Raw genomic sequence first — 21,477 nt, 5'->3', positions numbered from 1 at the left:
ACCCCACCAAACTCCCTAACTGCCCACCAGGTTCTCCTAACTGAAGCACTGTGTGACTTTGGGCAAGCGAATTCCACTCTCTGTGTCAGATTCTCAACCGTAAAAGGAGGACCGGCTGCAAGATTATATAGTGTGCGACGAGTGAGCTGGTGTGGTAAAGCAGGCAGCAGTCTGCACACCCGGGCTGTGCTAACATGTATGTTAAAGAGTGCTCACTATTTGCCAGGGGCTATGCACCACACTTTACAAGGGCTAAGACATTTAAACCTCGCAACAACCTCATGAGGAAAAGACAATTATTGTACCCATTTTATAGATGGGGAAACAGGTCATTTGCCCCATGGTGACATAGGTAAGGAGCTACAGAGCTGGGATTCAAACTCAGGCGGTCTGGTCCCAAAGACTACTCTTAACCCCAAGGCCATGCAGTCTCCCTGCTACTGTGACATTATTATTACTACGAATTACTCTTACTATTACTAATTGCTTCCTGCCTTCTCTCCCTCAGCTGGTTAGACAAGGCAAAGTTCATTCTAGGTAGGAATGGCTTTGGTGGGGGGAGGAAGAAAAATGGGAAGAGTGCGTTCTAGTCTAGGAAAAGTTTGGGATGAGCAGGCAGGCCATGACCTTGTAGATCAACTGGGATACATCCTTTAAGGCCTCTGCAGTAGGGGTGCAGAAATGGTGGAGACAGGATCTGATGAGAAAGGAGAGGCAACTCCTTCCATGGGCCCCCTGCCCCTACTCCTCCCCACGCTAGCCAGGCCAGCCCGGGGCCCCCACAAAGAAGCCCTATCTTGACCCAGGGGTTACTCAGCAAACCCCAAAGGAAGTGTAGTGCAGGGGTGGAGGGTGGGAGGACGGGTGGAGACAGATACAGAGGAAGAAAGGAAGGGCAGGACCGGTCAGAGGGAGGGATGGAGAGACCACAGAGACAGGGAGACTCGAGGAGTAGGGCGAGATGGAAAAAGAGGGAGAAAGAGGGAAGAGACTGTTCAGACCCATGCATGGGATATGGGAGACACACACGGGAAGAGAGATATAGGGTTTGGGGGCAAGATGGAGCCAGACTGGGAGGGGAGAAGAGGACTGAAGGTACCAGCGGTAGAGAAATCTCTACAACGAAGGTGAAACGACCACAGAAAAGGTGAGCCTGAAATGTGGGTGGGGAGGGGCGTCACCTGGCCGGGCACGCATGCGTGGCCCAATGACCACAGGTGCACCGCCCAAGACAGAAAATGAAAACAGGGGGGCTGCCCCAAACCTCCGGGCCACGCGGAACCCCTGGGTCCCCGCGTGGGCGCCGAGGGGCCGGGCCCAGCAGCAGCCCCGCCCCAGAATGGGGTGAAGAGGGCGAGAGGCGCCGCAGCCGCGAGGGCGGGGACCCGACCTGCCCCGTCTCGCCCCAGGCTCCGCGCGCGATCCCCGCCCCCCGGGCAAGGAAAAGGAAGGGAGGGCGGGCTAGGCGGCCGGACGCTGGGGTTTCCCCAGCCTCCCGGAGAGGAACTGGGACTCTGGGGTCCAGACTCTCCCAGTTCAGCTCTGCGGGGTCCTCCCCCCCCCTTTCCGGGAGGGCAGGCTCCTCCCTCCGCGCGTGGCACCCACGTGGGGCTCCCTCACCCCGACCCGCTCGGTTTTCTCACCCCGATCTTGCAGAGTCTCACCCACCCACCTCTCCCTCTAGGGCTCGACTCCTCACTCAGCCCGCTTCCTCCCCTCCGGCGGCGTGGGGGGCTCACTGCTCCCAGAACGGCACTGTTTATGTCTCCCCTCCACTCCCTCCCCGTCCCCCGTTCTCATGCCTGTCTCCCCTCTCTCTAAACCCCTTCCCATCACCCACTATTCTAGGTTTCTTGGGGGCTCGCTTCCCGCGCTGGGCTTCCTCCTCTCACGTCCATATGCCAAATACTCGGGGCACCTCGCGCGCATCCCCGACGCCCCCCTGGGGGTCTCCGCTGCTCTCCTGCTCGTACCTCCCCCCACCCCAAGACCTCGGGTCCCCTTCTTCCCCGCATTTATCATCCTCCTCTCTGTGGGCCCTCCCCCAATCCCGCGTGTTTTTCGCGCTCGCTGCAAGTGGATCCACTGTCCACTTTCCCGATACCTCCGGAGTTCGCTTCACCTAGTTTTTCTGTCCTTCTTGAATTTTCTCGCCTCGTGCCCCTGAGCTCTGGGTCAGCTTTCCCCACTGCCTCCCCTCAGATGCTGGGGTCTTCGCTTCTCCCAAAGCGGGCTCCCTCTCTCTATGCAGCCCTCACCCCACGACCCCCACATTCTAGTGTACTGTGAAGAAAGAAGTCTTTCTACCCCTTCACCCCCCAGTTGCTTCTCTCCCTCTAGGGGACTGCCCCCCTCCCCCAAGATCCCGCAGGTTCCCGTCGCTCTCTAGAAGCCCACTTCGCTCCCTATCTCCTGCCCTTCAAGGCCAGATACCTGAGGGGTAGGAAGCTCAGTCCTCTCCTCTTTGAGACCCCCCTCCCGCGTTCCCGGCAACCCCGGGGGTCCTCTTCCTCTAGGCAGTTTCCTCTGCCAGTAATTTCCTCCCCCGTGACCCCTGCACTCCGGCGCCCCCTGGGGGCTCCCCTCCAGGGTCCCCGGCCCCTCTGAGCTCACTGTTGGTGTTTTCCACCATTAGCACGCGGGTGACCTCCTTGGCGTAGTAGTCCGCCTCAGGCTCCGGCTCCGGCTCGGCGCTCTCCCCCGCCACCCGGTCGCGGGTACTGTTGTAAAGGGCCAGCACAGCCTCGGGCAGCGGGCCGGGCGGCACCTCCCCCTGGCTCGGGGGGCTGGCGAGCCGCAGCTTGGACAGGATCTGGCCGCGGATGGCCTCGATGCGCTTCCGCTTCACCAGTTCCATGTCGATGGTCTTGCAGGTGGACAGTCCGGCGGCCGGCCGGCCAGGCGTCAGCACTAGTAGCCACAGCAGCGGCAGCAGCAGCGGCAGCAGCCGCAGCCCGGAGGGCGGCATGGGGGAGGCGTCGCCCCCGGCACTGCCGAGAGCGCGAGCCCCGCTGCGGTGGGAAAAGGGAGGCCCCGCCCCTAGAGGGGCTCGGGGTCTCCCGAAGAAAGATAGGAGGGTCGGGGTGAGGTGAGGGGAGTTGAAGCCCTCAGGGAGAACCGAGTGGAGGTGGAGGGGAAGCTCTGATGGGTGGTTTCTCGGTATCCCAAGGAAAAAACCGAGAGGGGCGAGATCTGGTACCAGAGGTGGGTGGTCTTGAGTAGGAGAGTTAAGGAGGTGTGGGAGAGATCCCGTCTCCCGGATCCCGGTGGAGAAGGGTCCTTGGATGCGCGGGGGCTCAGGAGAGAGGCTGGAGGTGGGGGAGCGGCGTGCAGGGGGGTGCGCCCGAGGTCTGGGGTCAAGTCTTCGCGGGAGTCCGGGTTGGCGGCTCCTGAGGGCTGCTCCGGAATGGGGGCGCCTGGGGGACGCCGTGGAGGGGGCAGGGAGGGAGCAAGCGTCCGAGGCGGTGGTGGGGCGGTCTGGGGTCCCCAAGTCCTGCCTCCTGGCGGGGCAGTGCCGCGCCAATCGGTCCCCGCGTCTCCGGCTCCCAGCGGCAGCGGAAAAGTCTCAAAACTTTTTTTCCTCTTCTCCCAACCAGCTCGTCCCTCCTCCCGCTCCTCCTCCCCCTCCTCCCCGCAGTGGCGGCGGCGGCGGCGGCGGGGGCGGCGGCGGCGGCTCGTCTCAGACTCTGGGGCCTCAGGCTGCTCCTCGGCGGCTCCTTCCTCCGCTCCCGGCCGAGGCCGGCCCCGCGGGCGGCTCCGAGCCGGGGGGTGCCCCGGAGGGGGCGTCCCCCCTGCCCCCGGCCGGGGGCCTCGCTGTCTGGCGGATCCGCGGCGGGAGGAGGGGGTGGGACGCCCGGGGCGCGAAGGGCGGCGGCGGCGGCAGTGGCGGGGACCGGCTGGGGCGGCGGGGGGTTTTGAAGCCGCCCCGGCCCCACCCAGGAAGCGCGCGGGGCGGGGGCGGCCCCCAGGGGGAGGACATGGGGGGGCCGGGCCACCGTCCTCATCTCGCGTGGGCGGGCTCCGAGGGGGGTCCCTCAGGCCCCGGGGGGAGGGGGCGGACACCCCGGCTCCGCCCCGCGAACAGGGTGCTGCCTCCTGGCGGCTGAGCGCAACCTAAGCGGGCAGACGGGTTGCGTGTGGCTTTGAGGGCTGCGCGGGGTCGTGGAGAGAATGAAGATCTGGCGGGGAGGGCTCAATCGGAGGCTGGGGACACATGGCACAGGGGATCAGAGAGCGGGGACCCCAGAGGAGAGAGGGTGGGAGGCTGGAGCAGAGGGGAAGAGGGTCAGCCAGGAGACGGGGACCCAGTGGGGAGAGGCGCACAGGGGAGCAAGGAGCCCCAAAGAGAGGGGGTCACAAGAGGGGTCCCCAGAGTGGGGAGGAGGCAGAGGTTGAGGCACAAGATGGGGGAAGTGGGTCTGTCAGAAGGTGGGGACCTGAAGGAGGGTGTCAGTGGGAGGACAGGAGGGCACAAGACCTCTGACAGATGAAGTCAGGAAGGCACCCACACCTGTAAGAACTGCTCCTTTATTGAGCACTTCGGTGCGCAGTCTCTTCTCACCCAACACCCTGCGACCTCACACACTTAACTGCCCCCATTTTACAGATGGGGAAACTGGACCTGAGAGGGGCAGCCACTGGGCTTGAGGTGCTGGCCAGGACAGAAGCCATGGCCTGCCTTGGCTGGGGTCAGATCTGACAGTCTCCGGACCCACCCACGCTTCTGACCACCGGGCCATCCTGCCCCTCCATAGGTAGCCGGGTGTGGATAAGGGCCTGCGAGTGGCGGCTGGGGCAGGGTCAGCATTCCACACCATAGCGGTCGAAGTGGCGCAGCAGCAGGCCCAGCTCAAGGTGCACAGTGCCACCGGCGGCCGTGTGCAGGCGATAGCGGTCGGCCCCACTGTAGATGGCGTCCCCGTGCAGCAGCTGAGGGCCGCCGCCCACAAAGGCCCGTGCCAGCTGCTCCCGCCAGCTGCCCAGGGGCCGCCATGTGGGGCAGTCCAGCTGGTGGGTGCCCGGACTGCTGGGCACGTGGCAAAAACCGTAGCCTGCGAGCTGGCAGCGGCCGAAGCTGTCCTGCGACCACACCTGGAGATGGAGTCGGGGCCAGCCTGCAGGACGGGAGGGAGGAAAGGAGCGATGGTGGAGCTCCGTCTCCCCCTCCTGGATCCCCATCTCCTTGATCCCCACTGGTCCAGTCCCCTCCCCGCTGGGTTTCTGCCCCAGCCTTCTCTCCCATTCACAAGGCAGCCAAAGGAATCTTTCTGAATCTACTTCCCTCCCCTGCTGAAAACCCCTCCCTGGCTCCCCAGTGCCCTCACTATCAATTCCAACCTCAACGCCCCAGGCCCTCTGGATCTGGCCTCTGCGGACATCCCTTCCTGTGGCCTCCTCTTCTGTGCCCCCATTTCAGGGCAGTCCAGTCCCCAGGTGAACGCCTTGGGCCTTGTCCGGGACACCTCCTTCCCTCCCCACAGCCCACTCTGTGCTCTCTGGGCCCAGGGCGTTCCTTCCTGCCCCTCCAATGCACCTTCCGACCTGGCAGTTGGAAGCATCTTTCTCCCACATCCATAGGTTTCTCAATGTCCTTAGAACACAGTTCAGCTCCTCAACCCGGTAGGCAAAAGCCCTTGGAGACCTGGCCCCATTTCACCCTCCTTTCTGCGCCCCCCCCCCACCGCCGCCTGCGCTAGGCCCTATTCTAGAAGCTGGGGACACAGTGGTGAACAGAGCAGACAAAAATTCCTGACATCCTAGACAACGAATGTAGTAAATAAGCAAATTACAGGGTATGTCAGATGGTGATAACTGCTCTGGAGAAAAATAAAGCTGGGTATGGTGGGGGTGGGGATGGAGTTTTAGAAAGTGGGTGATCAAGAGAAGCTTTTCCGAGAAGGTGACGGTTGAGCGAATGCTTGAGGGAACGGAGCTAGCCATGTGGATGGACATCTGGGGAAGCACGCCCCCAGGAGAGGGAACAGTGTGTGCAAAGGCCCTGAGGTGGGAGCTGGCTGGTGGCGCCAGTGAGGCTGGACTGAGAGAGGGACAGAGGGACAGGAGGTGACAGACCAGATTGTCTCAAATTGACTATGATCCAGGATAAATCTTTGGCTTTTACCGAGTAAGATGGGGACCATGGGGGGGGGAGGGGGTTCTGTGTAGAGACAAGAATATGACCCAACTTGGGTGTTCAGAGGGGAACAGACTATGGAGCACAGGGAAGAGGCTACTGTAATATCCAGGTGAAAGGTGAGGATGGACAGACCAAGAGACCAGAGAGAGAAGTGGGGGGGATTTAGGATACATTCCAAAGGTAGAGCCAAAGGGATTTCTGGGTGGGCAGAGTGGGGGTTGAGGAAAGAGGAGGCAAAGACGGTGACCATACTGGAGGATGTGGGGTCTGCAGAACTGAAGGACAGTCGCCTGCCTCATACTCCGGCCCATCAGCCACAGGCAGCCAGAAGAATCTTTTAAAATTGAAATCTGACATGTCTGTCACGGGCTACGGCTCCCGAGCACCTTCTGGAGATGGCCTCAGCTCCACGGCCTGTCCCCTGTCCCCTGCCACCTCATCCCTGGCCCTTCTCCTGTTTATCCTCGATCCTCCAAAGGCCCCTGGCTCACTTTCCCCTTTGGGCCTTTCATACGCAGCTCTCCGCCTAGAACCTTCTTCCATCCCTCTGCCGTACAAGCTCCTACTAGCCCTTCACAGCAAAGCTCAAACACCCCCTCCTCCAGGAAGCTCTCCCCGAATTCCCTCGCAGTCAGGCTTCTCCTCTGGACTCCCCTACCCTCTAGGATCCCCCATTCCAGTCCTGCCCACTCTGGGATGCCACTATCTGGGACAGGTCTGTCTCCCCCACAAGAGATGGTGAATCCGATGAGGACAGGGCTGGGGGGCTGTCTCAATCACCAACATTTCCCTGGCATCGCCCAACACAGGCTGGGCGCAGGGCAGACGCTCAGTAAATATTATTTGTATTGTTGAAACACATGTCATGTTGACTTAGGCTGTTTCCTAGAATCCACTCCTCTCCAGTGATCTAAATTTTCCACGAGAAAAGGCTTTCTGATACCCTTCCTCCCCCGCATACTCGCTTCCCCTGTGAGCAGCTGGGGAGCCAGGACTGCAGAAACAGCTACCAGCCCTCTCTCCCTCATCACCCCCTCCCAGCTTCCTCCTGATTGAAGCCTCCTGTTTGTCTCTTCGAAAGCCACCTCCCCTCTCCCCCTGGTCCCCACCTTCCCCTCACCCCCTGCAGCCCTGGCCGGCCTAGTCTTGCACACCTAGAGCCAGCCTGCAGAGAGCCTCTCTGCGACCAGGCCTGGCCAGGAAAGGGCCCCAGAGGGCAGCCTGGGGCCCAGGCCAGGAACCCACCTTGGAGGCCTTTGGTGGCGAAGTGCAGGTCGATGGGGTGGGACCAGTAGGCCATGTCCCCTACTTGGGGGGTGTCCACCTGTGTTTGGCCCTCCCGTATGCCCGACAGGAGCTTCCACGCTGCCCCTGCAGGGAGGGGTAGGAAGCAGACATCAGGAAGGGGAGGCCATTGTGGCTGGAGGAACCTGTTTCTCCCTGGCTTTGGGGGGTCAGGGGTTACAAAGTGTGGAATCTAGAGCCAAATGTCTGGGTTCAAATCCTGGTACTACTTCTCCCTGCCTGTGCAACCTTGGGCGAGTTACCTTCCTCTGCCTTGGTCTCCCCTTCTGTAAGATGGGTGTCCTCCTGACATATCCCTCAGAGTTTTCTGAAAAGATTAAACGAGCTAATACACAGAAAGCCCTCAGCACAGTGTCAGGGGGGCAGAGTGAGTGCTGGGTAAGTGTTGGATATCATTTTCTGACTCTTCACCCCATGTTTAGAGGCCTAGTCCAAGGACAAAGATGGGGCCAAGGATGTCCCTTCAAGAGCACCAGCACAGGGTGAAAGGTGCATAATAACAGCAATCCTCCGGAGGGTGAAAAGAATAGCAAAAATGCACTGCTTCCTGAGTGCCAGAGGCTGTGCTGAAATCAATTCACTTAATCTGCCCTCTAGGGCTCTAAATCCCCTCCCCACCCCCTAGTTTAGACTCTCCTCTGTAGCCCACAAGGCCCTCCATGGCCTGGCCTATGCTCCCTTCCTGAACTCCTCTCCGACCACTCTCCTGTCACCACCCTCTAGCCTCACTGCCCCCATTTCTGTTCTCTTCCCCCCACCCCCGGGGCCTTTGCACTGGCTGTTGACTCTGCCCAGAAAGCTCTGCTTCTGGATTTGCCCTTACGTGGCTTTTCCTCATCCTTCAGGGATAGGCTCCAGTGCCACTTTCCCAGAGGGGTGCTCCCTCACCCTCCTATCCAAACACGAGTCCCTGTCTCATCATCTCCTCTCATTTCTTCTGGTACCTACCACTGTCAGTAACCACTCTGCTCATTTCCTTACCTGCTCTTTTATTTCCTGTCTCCTCTACTGGGAGCCCTAGGAGAGCATGTCTGTCTCTTGTATACTGCTGGGTCCCCAGGACTTCAAACTCAGGATCTTTGTACACAGAAGGTGCTCAATACATGTTTGTTGGACAAGTAAGGGCTCCTAGGAAGTGGGTGCTGATATAATCCCCATTTTATAGGTAAAGAAAGGAGAAGGAAAGTCACTTGGCCATTTAGTCCCCCGAAACACTTATTGAACACCTGCTGTGGGCCAAGCACTGTCGTCCATGCTGGGCACAGCAGGAATGCAGTTTACCAATGTCCCACGGTGGCGCTGGACTCAAACTGTGCTCTGACTGCAGGGCCCAAGCCCTTTATCTGGCTGCCCCTGAGCTCTCTGCTGGATTAACTCCCCCCGCCCCACCACCACCACCAAGAGCCCCCTGAAATAATAAAAATCATGTTGGTGATCTCTTCCTTCTGGGCCAGATGAGGAAAGTACCAGGCCTTGAGTCAGGTTCTTCACTTACGAGATTTCCCAACACCCCTATGAAAGACAAATATTCCCACTCTACCACTTTACAAATGAGGAAAATGAGGCTCCAAGTGGGGGACGGGGAGGGGGGGGTGCAGTTAGCACCTGGCCAGGGTCACAGAGCAGGTGAGTGGTGGGGTCCAGACTGGAAACCAAGTCTGACTCCAGGGTCTGCCTCTCATCTGCTCAGCTGGAGGACCCCAATTTCCCTGGGGGATCTCAGCCACCACTCTACCCACTAGGGAAATCGCAAAGGACCCAGGGCCTCCAGAGATGAAGGCGGCAATAGCCACGCTATTTCATGAGCATTTATCTGTGCTGCGCAACACACCCAAGGCTTTACTAACAGAACCCCAACCAGTTTCTACACAAGTGAGGCAAATGCTTACTGGGTCAGGCCCTCTTCTCAGTGCTGGTTGATATTCATTTAGTCCTTACAACAAGTTAAGTATTGCTATTATTCCCATTGTACAGACAGGGAAATCAAGGCAAAGACAAGTGCCCAAGGTCACGTAATTAATATGTGGTTTTGAACTCAGGCAGTCCACTCTTAACACTCTGCTGCCTCTTAGCTGCTATTAGCTTCCTTTTAAGACAAGGAGACTGAGGCCTAGAGAGGTCAAGTCCAAAGGCCACCACTCAATAGGTGAGGGACTTAGCATTTGAGCCCAGATCCGGCAGCCTATGGCCCTACCCTTGATGCTATGCTGTCTCTGATGGGGAAAACTGGGGCTTCCAAAGTCTCTCCTGCACCTGTGTGGATGAACCTGAATGACTGATAGAAAGGGGTTCCTACATTCTCACAGAGAATTATGGATACAGTAGGGTGGCCTCTTCTCTGTAAATCTGGGATGGAAACCCATTTTACAGTAAGAATTTAATACATGGAGACTGTTAAGCAACGAATGGAGATGGGAGGGGGACCCAGGCCCCCCACCCCCAAGACAGTGAATGAAGTCCAGTGGGGATAGGCTGTTTAGTGTTTTGAGGATTGGGAGTGTGTCTGTGTGGGTGGGGTGGGGGGGAATCTAGCCTGTAGTCCCATATCCTCAGGGGCTTTGTGTTCAGAGAAGGGGAGCCAGAGCTCCCACAGATATGAGATGGGAAGAGCAAGGAAGGAGTGTGAGATTCACATTGTCAGAGTGTGGTCATGGCTAGGAGTCCTGAGAGCCAATGGAAGAGGAGGATCGGGGACTAGGCGAGGGAGTCAAGGAAGGGGGGTAGAAACTCTGGGCTTGGAGGTCTGGGTGGGGAAATGAACCAGGCCCCAGAATACCTGTGTGGATGCCCCACTTGCAGAAGAGGCTACTTTCCGAGAACCCGGTGGCCCCCATGATCTGCCCGATCACGTGCACCTCAGCCATGGCCCTGAGGGAAAAATGTAATCACAGCCCTGTGAAGTAAGTGTTCTATTATGTCCACTCGACAGATGGGGAAACTGAGGCCTACCAAATAAGGGGCAGTAGGATTCCAGGCTAGTTTCGTCAAACTACTGAGGCTGCCGCCTTAACCATGAGCCTGGCCGCCCCTCCAGGACAGCCCGGGAAAAATGACGGGGGTAGGGTGAGAGCTGAGGGAGAAGCTGGCATCTCTCTACCCGCTTCTAAAATAACCTCTTCCTTAAACTCCGCGCAGCGGAAAGCCCCGCCCCGAAGGCCCATGGCCCCGCCCACAGGCACAAAGCCCCGCCTCTTCACGTCGGAATCCCGCAAGCGCCAAAAGGCGCAGGCCTTTTAAGTGCAGGGCCGCCTTAGCCCCGCCCCTAAGCCCAGGCATGCGTTATTCCTACCTCAGAACACCTAACGGTTAGGTCGGGCCAAGAGACAGCGGGGATTGCAGTTCATGGGCCTGACCTGTCCCTCTCTCCGCGGATGCTGACTTCCTAGGCTTGGCTCGCGCCTCTCCCAGGACCTTCCCGGCAGCGAGAGACCTGAGGAGCTGATCCCTCCGAAGCTGCGCCCGCCTTCGGGCTCCCTGGTTGTTGCTGGGGCAACAGCAGCCTCCTCCCCTGGTCTTGCACCCGCCCTACGGGTCGCTAATTGGCCCTAGCAGTCTTCGGGGCGGGGCTAATATGTGATGGACGTTTTCTCTCCCCCTCTCCATTTTGGGAAAAGCGTCTCTCCGCACACTCAAGGTTCCGCCATTTGGGGCGTGGTCGGGCAGCTGCCATCTTGAGTGTGGCTGAGGAAATTTGCGCGCCAACTGTTTCTGCCAGGTACCTTCCTCACAAAATAAGCGATTCCATCCACGCTGCCTGCCTCCTCGAACGCTCTCTCCCAACCAGGACCAAAGGGGAATCTCCCTCAAGGTCACTGCCTGCATCCCCCTGTCTTTATGAAAAACATTCTTCCTCCTTCCGAGAAACTCAAGTTGGGGAGAGGGGTTTTCCTTCCTTTTTGGGGGGTTTCCTGTGGCTCCTCACGGACTGATAAATCCAACTTCCTTCTCGGAAATACTGTTAGTGCTGATTCTGAGTAAGAAGGGGGAGCGTGGGGGAAAGGGGATGAGAAATGAGGAACTGAGGCCTCTTTTTTCTGCAGAAAATCTGGTTCTTGAAGGCTGGAGTCTGCCAGCAACTGGTCATGTGCCCCTGCAGGTCTCCAGGTCTGTTATCGCATCTGTGTAATGGGTATAAGTAGAAGGACCGAGTCCGACGCACCGACATACTCTGATTTCGTGAGCAGTGTGCCTTCACCCTCTAAGTCCACTTGAACCCTCGTCCCTATTCCTCTAGGCCAGACCAGGAGTCCAAAGGAAATTCATTTTTCGACTTTTCCCAAAATGAGGCTACACAAGTGAGCATCCCGAAGTCAAAATTATAGGGAGGGGGCAACATTCGAATAGAATAGTATTAATATACAGAAAATAATTCAATAGGATTACATTTCACTAATAGGTATATTTGAAAGCTACCATTTATTGAGTGTATTTTCTATGCCAGACCCTGTAAACTGATCGTTTTGATTGCATGATTTTGTTTAATCCTGAGACATCCCACAGGGCAGTTAATATCAGCTTTGTTTAAGATGAAAAAATTGGGGCAAAATCATTTGCCTTAAATCACATTGACTGTAGTTCTAACTCTGCCCCTAAACTTGATGTTATTAACCTCTCTGCTGTCCTTCCTTTCTTGGATACACGTCTTTCAGTATTCAAGGGCATATGGAGGTTGTGCCTGGGTATCATCCAAGACTCCATCACTAACAGCGCACCTGACTTCAGCTCAGGTCACCATCTCCCCGACTGTGGGTTCGAGCCCTGCATCGCGTCGGGCTCTGTGCTGACAGCTCAGAGCCTGGAGCCTGCTTCGGATTCTGTGTCTCCCTCTCTCTCTGCCCCTTCCTTGCTCATGCTCTGTCTGTCTTAAAAATAAAGAAGCATTAAAAACTAAAACAAAACAAAACTTCCCACATCCAACCAGTCCAATCCTGTCAGTGCTCCTTAATTTTTTTTTTTTTTTTACTGGTTTTCTCCCTACTAGTTGATATTAGTGATTAAGAAAATGGTTCCAGGTCAACTACCTAGATGTAAGTCTCAGCTCTTCACCTTCTGTGTGACTTCTAGCCTCTCTGTATCTTGCTTTTCTTTTCTATAATGTGAGGATGAATGATAGGCCCCATCTTGTTGGACTGTTGTCAGGACCTGATGAGTTAATATATGAAGTTGTTTTAAAATATGCTCACACTGGAGCCCTCGGGTGGCTCAGTCAGTTAAGTGACCGAGTCTTGATTTCGGCTCAGGTCATGATCTCACGGTTGGGGGATCCAGCCCCAAGCCCAGCTCTGTGCTAAGTGTGGAGCCTGCTTGGTATTCTCTCTCTTACTTGTACGTGCTCACTCACTCTCAAAATAAATAAGTTTAAAAACTTAAAAAATAAAATATGCCCACAATTAATTTTATTTATTTATTTATTTATTTATTTATTTATTTATTTTTATTTTATTTTTTTAGTAAGCTCTATGCCTGACTGTGGGGCTCGAACTCACGACCCTGAGATCAAGACTCACATGCTCTTCAGGATGAGCCAGTCAGGCACCCCTAGCCACAGATTCTGGGATGTGCCTTCTTTCTTTCTTTATTTTCTTTTATTTTTTAAATTTATTTTTTAATAACTAATTTTTTGAGAGAGAGAGAATGAGCAAGCATGGGGGCGGGGAGGGTCAGAGAGAGAGGGAGAGAGAATCCTAAGCAGGCTCCATGCCCAGCATGGAGTCCCACACGGGGCTTGATCCCAAGACCCTGGGATCATGACCTAGGCCAAAATCAAGAGTTGGGCACTCAATCGACTGAGCCACCAGGTGCCCCGATATACCTTCTTTCAATTACATGGAAACCAGTTCCTCTCCCCTTGAGTCTGAGCTTCACTCAAAACTTCCTCGTAGCCAATAGAATATGGCCGAAGTGTTGCTGTGTGACTTCCGAGACTAGGTCATAAAAGGCGTTGAGTCTTCCTCCTTGCTCTTTCTCTCGGATGGCTCCGATGGGGAGGTCGGCCACCACCATGTCGTGATGGCAGAGAAGCAGCCATTGGAGAGACCCATGTGGAGAAGAACTAAAGCCTCTTGCCGGCAGCCAACACCACGTGCGTGATCCGTGTTGGAAGCAGATCTTCCAACCCCGGTTAGATCTTCAGATGACTATAGCTCTGGCCAGCATGCTGACTGGAACTTCATGAGACACCTGGAGTCATAACCACCCAGCCAAGCCATTGCCAGATTCCTGACCAACAGAGACGATGTTAGCTGATAAATGTTTGTTTGAAGCCACCAGGTGTTGGGGAATGATTTGTTATGCAGCCATAGGTAATTAGTACAAATGTCTAATGAATTTAGGACAGTGCTGGAAAATAGGAAGCACTGTGAATGTTCGCTATTATTGATGGGTCTTCGCGTTGTTACTTTTGAAATGGACTATTTCACGTATCCTTTTTGTTTTTAGATTAATTTCTTTAACCTTTATTCATTTTTGAGAGACGCAGAGAGACAGAGCACGAGCGGGGGAGGGGCAGAGAGAGAGGGAGACCCAGAATCTGAAGCAAGCTCCAGGCTGTCAGCACAGAGCCTGAGGCGGGGCTCGAACTCACGGACTGTGAGAAAATATACCACATTTTCTTCACCCAGTGCTCTACTGATGGACACTGGTGTGATTTCATCTTCCAGATGTGGCGAATAACACTCCTATGAAGCGTTACAAATACTTCTTCAAGACCCTGCTTTCAGTTCTTTGGGGGTACGTACACAGGAGTAGAAATGCTGGCTCCTCTGGTAATTCTATTTTTTTTTTCAGTTTTATTTTATTATTTTATTTTATCTTATCTTATTTTATTTTATTGTAAGAGATAGAGTGGGGGAGGGGCAGAAAGAGAGGGAGAGAGAGAGAGAATCCCCAGCGGGCTCCACACTGTCGGTGCGGAACCCAGGAGCCCCAAGATGGTGACCCGAGCAGAAATCAAGAGTCAGTTGCCGTCAGACACAGAGCCTGCTTGGGATTCTCTCTCTCTTTCCCTCTCTCTCTGCCCCTCCCCCCACTCTCCATAAACTTAAAAAAAAAAAAAAAAAAAAGTCAACAGGCTTGTGAGTATTCATGCCCCCGTCCCCACAAATACGTACTGAAGGGCTACTTTGTGCCAGGCACTGTTCTAGGCCCTGAGGCACAGCGGTGAACAAAAGGGATCGAATCCCGGCTCCTGGAGTGGATACCGATGTGGGAGGAGTCAAACTACAAAGGATAGAAAGATATCATATGTTTCATAGTGATTAGCTGCATGAAAAAAACCACCAGAGCCGGGTTAAGGAGATAGTAGCAGGTTATCTCTCCCAGATAACACAGTCCTGCTGCAGGTCCCTCTCTTCCCTCCCCTGCCTGTCGTCTGCCAGAAACTCTGCCTGCGCCAAGTTGCACTTGCAGACACCATCTGCTCTCCCTGGGAGTGGGGCCCGTGCCAACTCCAGCGTCTGGACTCTTGGCACGGAGCCCTGGAGCCCTGGAGCGAGGGAACTCTGGCCAGCCCCGCATCAAGAGGGGAATCGTCCAGTTTGACTGGGCCTAGTGATAAGGAGGGCTTCTGGGCAGAGGAAGCCAGCGCAAGCTGGGTGGACTCCATGAGGGAGAGAGTCCTCCGGGGCGAGGAGTGTCCCTTACCGAGACTGATGGGAGCCGGAAGTTGATGATAATACTCCTAAACATCATCAAACACACTCAGAGTGCCTATATTGCCCGGCTTTGGGTAAATGGTGGACGCTGGGTATCGCGCCTGATCTAAGTGCTTTACGGATGTTATCACGTCTAAAAGGCAAGGAGTGTTTAGCCCATTTCACAGGTGAAAACATGACGGTTCCGAGAGGTGATGCCATTGTACCGAGGACACAGAGCAGGTGCCCTGAAGAGCCTGGAAAGTAACTCGGGTCTGTGTGGGTCTAAACACGGACGGGTAACCACCACTTGCGCCACCTGATAACCAGCACATCACCCCATTCCTGGCCCTCTCCCACCTCGGCCTCCTTTGCGTGGAAGCTCCCACCGTACCCTTTTGCCCTATTTCCTCCCCTTCCCTTGGGCCAGCAAGGAAAACAGCCCTGGGGTACAAATCTGCCGGTCCTGGCTCCAGCTGTTTACCTCGGCCAAGTGAGCACACACCTCTGACCCTCAGTCTCTTTATCTGTAAAACTTTAGATAGAAATAGAGCTGCCGAGAGGAGTCAAAGCCACCGTGATTGTAAATCCCCTAACCCACCGGCCAGGGGTCCGGGCTTAGACCGCACTCAGTGAACTAGCGTCAGGCTCACAGTCAAGAACCCAACCTCTCTGCGCCTGTTTCCTCCTGCCTACAACAGGACAGTAAATGACAGTGTCTCTTCAGTCCTTGCGAGGAATAAATGTCTATGCGTCCATGCACAGCACTGAGAGCAGTGCACACAGTTAGCCGCTGTTGCTGTTATTATTATTGGGCAAGGAGAGTGGCGGGGCGGGTGGAGGCGGGCCGAGCCAGAAAGGCCCTGGAGAATCGGGGGCGCCCCCTCCTCCGCCCCGCAGCGCTTGGGCCTGGGCGAGGGGGGGTCGGGGCCCACCGTCCTTGGAGCCCCCCGCTTGCTCCCACACACCCCGGGTGGCAGGGTTTCCGTGCTGGGCGCTGACGTCGGCCTTCAAGGCCCCCTCCCGGGCCGCGGCGGAGGGCGGAGCCGGGAGCCCGCCCGCCGCCCCGCCCCCATCCCCGCCCCCGCGCGCTGCGGGCCAGGGGCTCCGAGGGGGAGCCCAGAGGAACGCGCAGAACCGGCACCCCCCAGGCCCAGATCCCAGGGAGCGCGGGGCTCGCTGAGTTCAGTCACTTGCGGGCCGCAGGGTCCGGGCGGGTGTCGGTGCAGGGGCCCAGGAGGTCCCAACATATGGCCGTGGGCGGTGAGTGAGGGGCACAGGTGGGCGGCACTGCTCCTCCCCTGGGTCCTAGTGTTGGGGATGGGGAGGCAAACGTTGGAGAGGAAATCGGCTCCAGCCAGGTTTGGTGAGGGCGGGAGGCTTGGGCCCTCAGGGGGGATGGTGGGGTGGCATTATTCCTTGAGGTAGAATGTGTATGAGGGTGGTGGGTTGGGGCTGTTATGGGGGAGTTGTGCAAAGGTGGATTCTGGTAAAACAGGAGGTGTGGGGGAGCTGATGAGTGTGCAGGCAATTGTGTAGGGCCGTGGATGTGGTTGGAGTAGGGGAGGGGTGCTTGGACCGGGTGTTTGGGGCAGGTGTGCAAGGGAAGTGAGTGATGGGAACAATGGAGAGTGTCTGGGATGCATACGTGGGAAGCCTGTGCGTACGTGTGCAAATGGGGGATCTGATGCTAGGGCCACTAGGAGTGTGCGAGGAATCATTTGGGATGAGTGTGTAAGCAGGTTGGGGGCTCCAGAGGAGTGTTTAATGGGAGCTGATGTTGTTCAGGGCAAGTATACAAGGAGCCATCAGGGAGATGAATGCCAGCAGGTGGAGGTGGGGGTTGGGCTGGAGTGGATGAATATGTGTGGCAAGGGTTTGGGGTATTCAGTGTGCAGACTTGCAGGTGCAGGGGATGTGTAGTTCATGGGGCAAGTAAATGTGTAAGACACGGTTTGGAATAAGTGTGCAACAGGTATGTGGCTTTTGCCTGAGGAGACAGAATCCCAGAACTGAATGTCCAATAATATTATTTGGACATTATCTTTGCCCAATAATAATATCTTGCCCAATAATAATAACAGACCCCTGAGTTGTCTTCACAACTTGGCCCAGCGTCTTTTAGGCTTGGGGCCTCGGTTTTACTATCTGTAAAATGGGTCTGATGGCCAATGAGCTAACTATAGTCTCTGCCAGGAATCTCTCCAGAGTCAGGAGTCAGGGGAAAGATGGTGAGACTTTGTTATAACTGTTTTTTTTGTTTTTTTTTTTTTCTTTCCTCTACCTCCAGAAAACCCTTCCCAGAGCCTCTCCCCAGTCATGGACAGCCCCAGTCTTCGAGAGCTCCAACAGCCTCTGCTGGCAGGTGTGGGCTGTGGGCCCCCCATCCAGAAGCCTGGTGAGCCCCAGCTGGGGCCTCCCTTTGGAGAGACAGCCTTTGCAGAGTCCCTGAAGGGTTGGCAGCTCCTCCCACCACCTCTTCCCACTGTGAGCGCTGGCCTTGGGGAGCCAGGGCCCCCTGACCTTGAGGTAGGAGCAGCAGGTCTTAGTGGGAGCTGGGGGAGAGGGAGGCGAACTCAGCTGTGGCCAACACCTGGCTGGCTGGGGTACCTACCTTCAGCCTGGGGGGTCTCACTTCCCACTGCGTGTGGACTTCCTACATTCCTAGTTATGGTTTTTGCTGTTCTGGTTTCTTCACCTTTTCTCTGCAGATTTGTCACTCCTCTTTCTTCCCTTGTCTTTGGTTCTCTGTCTTCCCTCTGATTTCTGACTCCCCTATTCTCTGATTTTCTTTCTCTTTCCGTGCCGGCCCCGGTCTCTTCTTTTCAAATTAATGTGTTAATTTGTATAATTTCTTATTCCTTGTATCTACTGTGAAGCTTGTCTTTTATATTTTTTTCAAGATTTTATTTTTAAGTAATCTCTTCACCCAATGTGGGGCTCAAACTCACCGCCCCGAGATCAAGAGTCACATGCTCTTCTGCCTGGGCCAGCCAGGTGCCCTGCTTGTCTTTTATTTGTTACACATGGTTTTCCAGTTACTATTCCTGTATAAGAAATCACCTCAGGGGCGTCTGGGCAGCTCATTTGGGTGAGCATCCGACTTTGGCTCAGGTCATGGTCTCAAAGTTCATGGGTTTGAGTCCTGCGTCGGGCTCTGTGCTAATGGCTCAGAGCCTGGAGCCTGCTTCAGATTCTCTCTCTCTCTCTGCCCCTGCCCCCTGGTCATGCTCTGTCTCTCTCTCTCAAAAATAAATAAACGTTAAAAAAAAAAAAAAAAGAAAGAAATCACCTCAAAACTTAGTTGCTTAAAACAGCAACACTCATTATGGCTCATGGTTTCCATGGGTCAATTTGGGAAGGACTTGGTTGGGTGGTTCTGCCTCAGGGTCTTTCATGAGGTTGCGGTCAGCCGGCGGCTAGGGCTGAAACAGTCCATGGCTGAAGCAGCCGGGAGCTGGGTGGGTATCTCTCTCTTAACCTTGGGGCTTATAAATGACTCTCCCCTTGCAGGCTGGTTTGGGCCTCCTCACAACATGGCAGCTTCAGCATAGTCCGCGTCCTTATGGGCCTTCAGCCTCAGCATGAGGGCTCTGGTAAGGCAGAGGCTGCCTCACCTTTTCTGACCTATGCTCGGAAGTCATGTGGCATCACTTTCACCACATTCTACCAATTATGAGTGAGTCACAGCCTGCCCAGACTCAAGGAAAGGGGACACAGACCTCACCCCTTGGTGGGAAGAGTATCAGTCACACTATAAGAAGGGCATGTGGGATGAGAGAGATGGCTGTGGCCATTTTTGGAAACACGGCCAACCACATTGTGGCAGTTAGCATCACTCTGACATTGTATGTGTCTGATAATTCCATTCTTTGAAAAGTTTGAGGGCCTTATTATTATTATTAGTATTGTTATTTTTAAAGTTTATTTACTTTTGAGAGAGACCAAACACGAGTGGGGGACGGATGGAGAGAGGGAGACCCAGAATCTGAAGCAGGCTCCAGGCTCTGAGCTGTCAGCACAGAGCCCAACACGGGGCTCGAACCCACAAACTGCAAGATCGCGACCTGAGCCGAAGTCGGTGGCTTAACCAACTGAGCCACCAGGCATCCCTTGAAGACCTTATTGTTTTTGCTACTTCTCATTTATGGTTTCATATGTGCCTGGTTATGTTTGGAATGTATTGCTGGTCATCATGTTTGATAAATTATTTTTATTTTTATTTATCTTTTAAATTTTAACGAGGCTCCATGCCCAACGTTGGTCTTGAACTCATGCCCCTGAGATTAAGGGTCGTGTGCTCTACTGACTGAGCCAGCCAGGTGCCCCTGAAACATTATTTTTAGGACTATTATTTTGTGGCCTAGGCTGAAGGTACATACCATTGAGAAGATTTGGTTTGCTTCTGTCAGCCACCTGGGGTCATTACCAGTTAGAGATCACTTTTAATCTAGTTCACAGTTTGATTGAAAGGCTATTTTTCTGGGATTGGCAAATGCCCGCAGCGCAAAAGAGGCCTCAGTTCATTTGACCTCTCTGCTGATTTTAATTTCAGTTTTGGCCTTATAGGAATTACTTAAAATTGTGTGAGCTATTTGATGCAAGATTTAGAAACAAAAAAACAAAAATATTTTTTAAAATATAGAATTTCTAGTTTTCAGCAGGCAGGTTTGTCCTAGTAATTTAGGTCACTGGAGCTGTCTCTCTCTCTTTTTAAAGTTTATTCATTTATTTTGAGAGAGAGAGAGAGCACGCACATGGGAGGGGCAGAGTGGGGGAGAGAGAGAATCCAGAGCAGGCTCGGCACCATCAGCGCAGAGCCCGATGTGGGGTTCCAACTCATGAACCTCGAGATAATGACCTGAGCTGAAATCAAGAGTCAGATGCTCACTCAACTGACTGAGCCATCCAGGCGCCCCCACCCCCCAATCTATCTCCACTTCAGGGGCTGTGAGTGGCCCCGTGGTCTTTGAAATGGAACATAAAACTTTGGGTGTGAATGGGGCTCTTTGGAAACAGGGTACACAGCTTCCCCTCAAAGGGATCCAGGATGTAGAAAAGTTCAGAGCCTATCTCCTGGAACATTTTCCTCTCTTGCTGTTTCTGGGGAGGCCCTGGTATTGGTCTTTGGGGGCTGTGGGGAGCAGAGCAGTGGGGCAGGGAAGGTAGGTGGAGATGCCCACCCAGGCCCTCTCCTACCCATAGGATGCATCATCCAGTGACAGCGACTCGGACTGGGATGGGGGCAGCCTTCTCTCCCCGCTCCTACCCCACGATCACCTTGGCTTGGCCGTCTTCTCCATGCTCTGCTGTTTCTGGCCTGTGGGCATCGCTGCCTTCTGCCTGGCCCAGAAGGTCAGTCTGTGGGTGTGGCTGGGAGGGGGCTGGATGTAAGAGAAAAGTGCATTCAAAACAAAGCAGAGGTGCTATATGTGGGGGGAAACCAAGGTGGAGAGAAGGATCTACGTAGGAACATTGAAGGGTTAAATGAGTGTTTCAGAGTGAAAGCCCAGAGTGGTGGTTCAGAACCTGAGCTCAAATCCTAGGTCTGACGCACTCTTAAGACTTTTGGACAAGCCACTTAACCTCCCTGTGCCTCATCTGTAAAATGGGAATAATTCTTCCCTCTGGTTCACCATGAGGTCCCAACGAGTTAGAACAGTGGCATAGAGTAATAGATGTATATTTTTATTACCCAGCCAGTCTCCCCTGTGCCCGACCACAGTAGCGGCTCCCTGGTTTTGGAATCTATGAATGAGTGCGTGGGTGTACCGGCGTGGGAGGGGCTCAGGGAAGGGTCCGGGTCTGCGGGAAGCAGGGTGGGATGAGGGGATGCCTGAGTCACCGCTGCCCAACGCCTCCACAGACCAACAAGGCTTGGGCCAAGGGGGACGTCCAGGGGGCAGGGGCTGCCTCCCGCCGCGCCTTCCTGCTGGGGGTCCTCGCCGTCGGGCTGGGCGTGTGCACATATGCGGCCGCCCTGGTGACCCTGGCCGCCTACCTGGCCTCCCGAGAGCCGCCCTAGTTGCCCGCGCGGCCCTCACTGTGAATCAGGGGCCGGCACCGGGCGCGTCGGCGGGCAACGTGGAGAATCCGGGTGGATGAGGCGGCGGCGGCAGCGGCCACCGCCTCCTTCCTGGCCGCCGCAACGAGATTAAACTCCAGACACTCTCGCAGCCAAACCTGTGTCTGTGTGTGTATGTGTGCGGGGGTGCGGAGACCAGGAAGGGGCAGGCTGTCCCCAGGGTGCTCCGCGACAACTCGGAGCTGGAGAAGGGGAAACCAGAGGGGCAGAGTGTTCTCTTCACAGCGCGGTGGTCCGCAGAGCATTAGAGAGCGGGGCTCCAAGTGCTTATTCCTCAGCTGTGTAACCTTGACCCACGTGACCTCTCTGAGCCTCACATC

General features: G+C 55.3%; 3 protein-coding genes across 15 annotated transcripts in view; 1 reads left to right on the top strand and 2 right to left on the bottom strand.

The window, feature by feature from the left end:
• Window positions 1-2,971, bottom strand: part of TGFB1 (transforming growth factor beta 1) — a 13,327-nt gene extending 10,356 nt beyond the window's left edge. For both annotated transcript variants that reach the window (XM_042917650.1, XM_042917651.1), the window contains exon 1: window positions 2,614-2,971. In XM_042917650.1, coding sequence (XP_042773584.1) covers window positions 2,614-2,968 — 355 coding nt within the window. In that variant the 5' untranslated portion in view covers window positions 2,969-2,971. The remainder of the gene's footprint in view (window positions 1-2,613) is intronic.
• Window positions 1,068-21,477, top strand: TMEM91 (transmembrane protein 91). 11 transcript variants are annotated; one of them, XM_042917659.1, is made up of 7 exons: window positions 10,954-11,156; window positions 11,538-11,545; window positions 11,676-11,736; window positions 14,101-14,205; window positions 17,363-17,601; window positions 20,278-20,427; window positions 20,939-21,477. In XM_042917659.1, the coding sequence occupies exons 4-7, from the start codon at window positions 14,121-14,123 to the stop codon at window positions 21,095-21,097; spliced, it is 633 nt and encodes a 210-aa protein (XP_042773593.1). In that variant the 5' UTR covers window positions 10,954-11,156; window positions 11,538-11,545; window positions 11,676-11,736; window positions 14,101-14,120; the 3' UTR covers window positions 21,098-21,477. The 11 variants fall into 11 exon arrangements, 10 of the variants coding, with proteins under 10 accessions (XP_042773599.1, XP_042773593.1, XP_042773590.1 ...); XM_042917656.1 differs by having other exon boundaries at window positions 11,482-11,545; XM_042917655.1 differs by having other exon boundaries at window positions 11,538-11,736.
• Window positions 4,512-10,882, bottom strand: B9D2 (B9 domain containing 2). 2 transcript variants are annotated; one of them, XM_042917667.1, is made up of 4 exons: window positions 10,795-10,882; window positions 10,218-10,309; window positions 7,382-7,507; window positions 4,512-5,114 (listed from the first exon to the last, which is right to left on the bottom strand). In XM_042917667.1, the coding sequence occupies exons 2-4, from the start codon at window positions 10,303-10,305 to the stop codon at window positions 4,801-4,803; spliced, it is 528 nt and encodes a 175-aa protein (XP_042773601.1). In that variant the 5' UTR covers window positions 10,306-10,309; window positions 10,795-10,882; the 3' UTR covers window positions 4,512-4,800. The 2 variants fall into 2 exon arrangements, with proteins under 2 accessions (XP_042773601.1, XP_042773600.1); XM_042917666.1 differs by having other exon boundaries at window positions 10,731-10,818.

This window comes from Panthera leo, chromosome E2, assembly GCF_018350215.1.
Source record: "Panthera leo isolate Ple1 chromosome E2, P.leo_Ple1_pat1.1, whole genome shotgun sequence".
NCBI classification, from domain to species: domain Eukaryota; kingdom Metazoa; phylum Chordata; class Mammalia; order Carnivora; family Felidae; genus Panthera; species Panthera leo.
This window is presented reverse-complemented; position numbering and strand designations above follow the sequence as displayed.

What these genes read in the sequence shown, in the direction of transcription:
- B9D2 (XM_042917667.1), bottom strand. Translation starts at nt 10,305, where the DNA reads ATGGCTGAGGTGCACGTGATCGGGCAGATCATGGGGGCCACCGGGTTC. An exon ending in CAAGTGGGGCATCCACACAG is followed by an intron (nt 7,508 to 10,217) that starts GTATTCTGGGGC and finishes CCCTCCCTGCAG; the next exon opens with GGGCAGCGTGGAAGCTCCTG. An exon ending in CGCCACCAAAGGCCTCCAAG is followed by an intron (nt 5,115 to 7,381) that starts GTGGGTTCCTGG and finishes CCCGTCCTGCAG; the next exon opens with GCTGGCCCCGACTCCATCTC.
- TMEM91 (XM_042917657.1), top strand. Translation starts at nt 14,121, where the DNA reads ATGAAGCGTTACAAATACTTCTTCAAGACCCTGCTTTCAGTTCTTTGG. An exon ending in TAGAAATGCTGGCTCCTCTG is followed by an intron (nt 14,206 to 17,362) that starts GTAATTCTATTT and finishes CTCTACCTCCAG; the next exon opens with AAAACCCTTCCCAGAGCCTC. An exon ending in CCTTCTGCCTGGCCCAGAAG is followed by an intron (nt 20,428 to 20,938) that starts GTCAGTCTGTGG and finishes ACGCCTCCACAG; the next exon opens with ACCAACAAGGCTTGGGCCAA.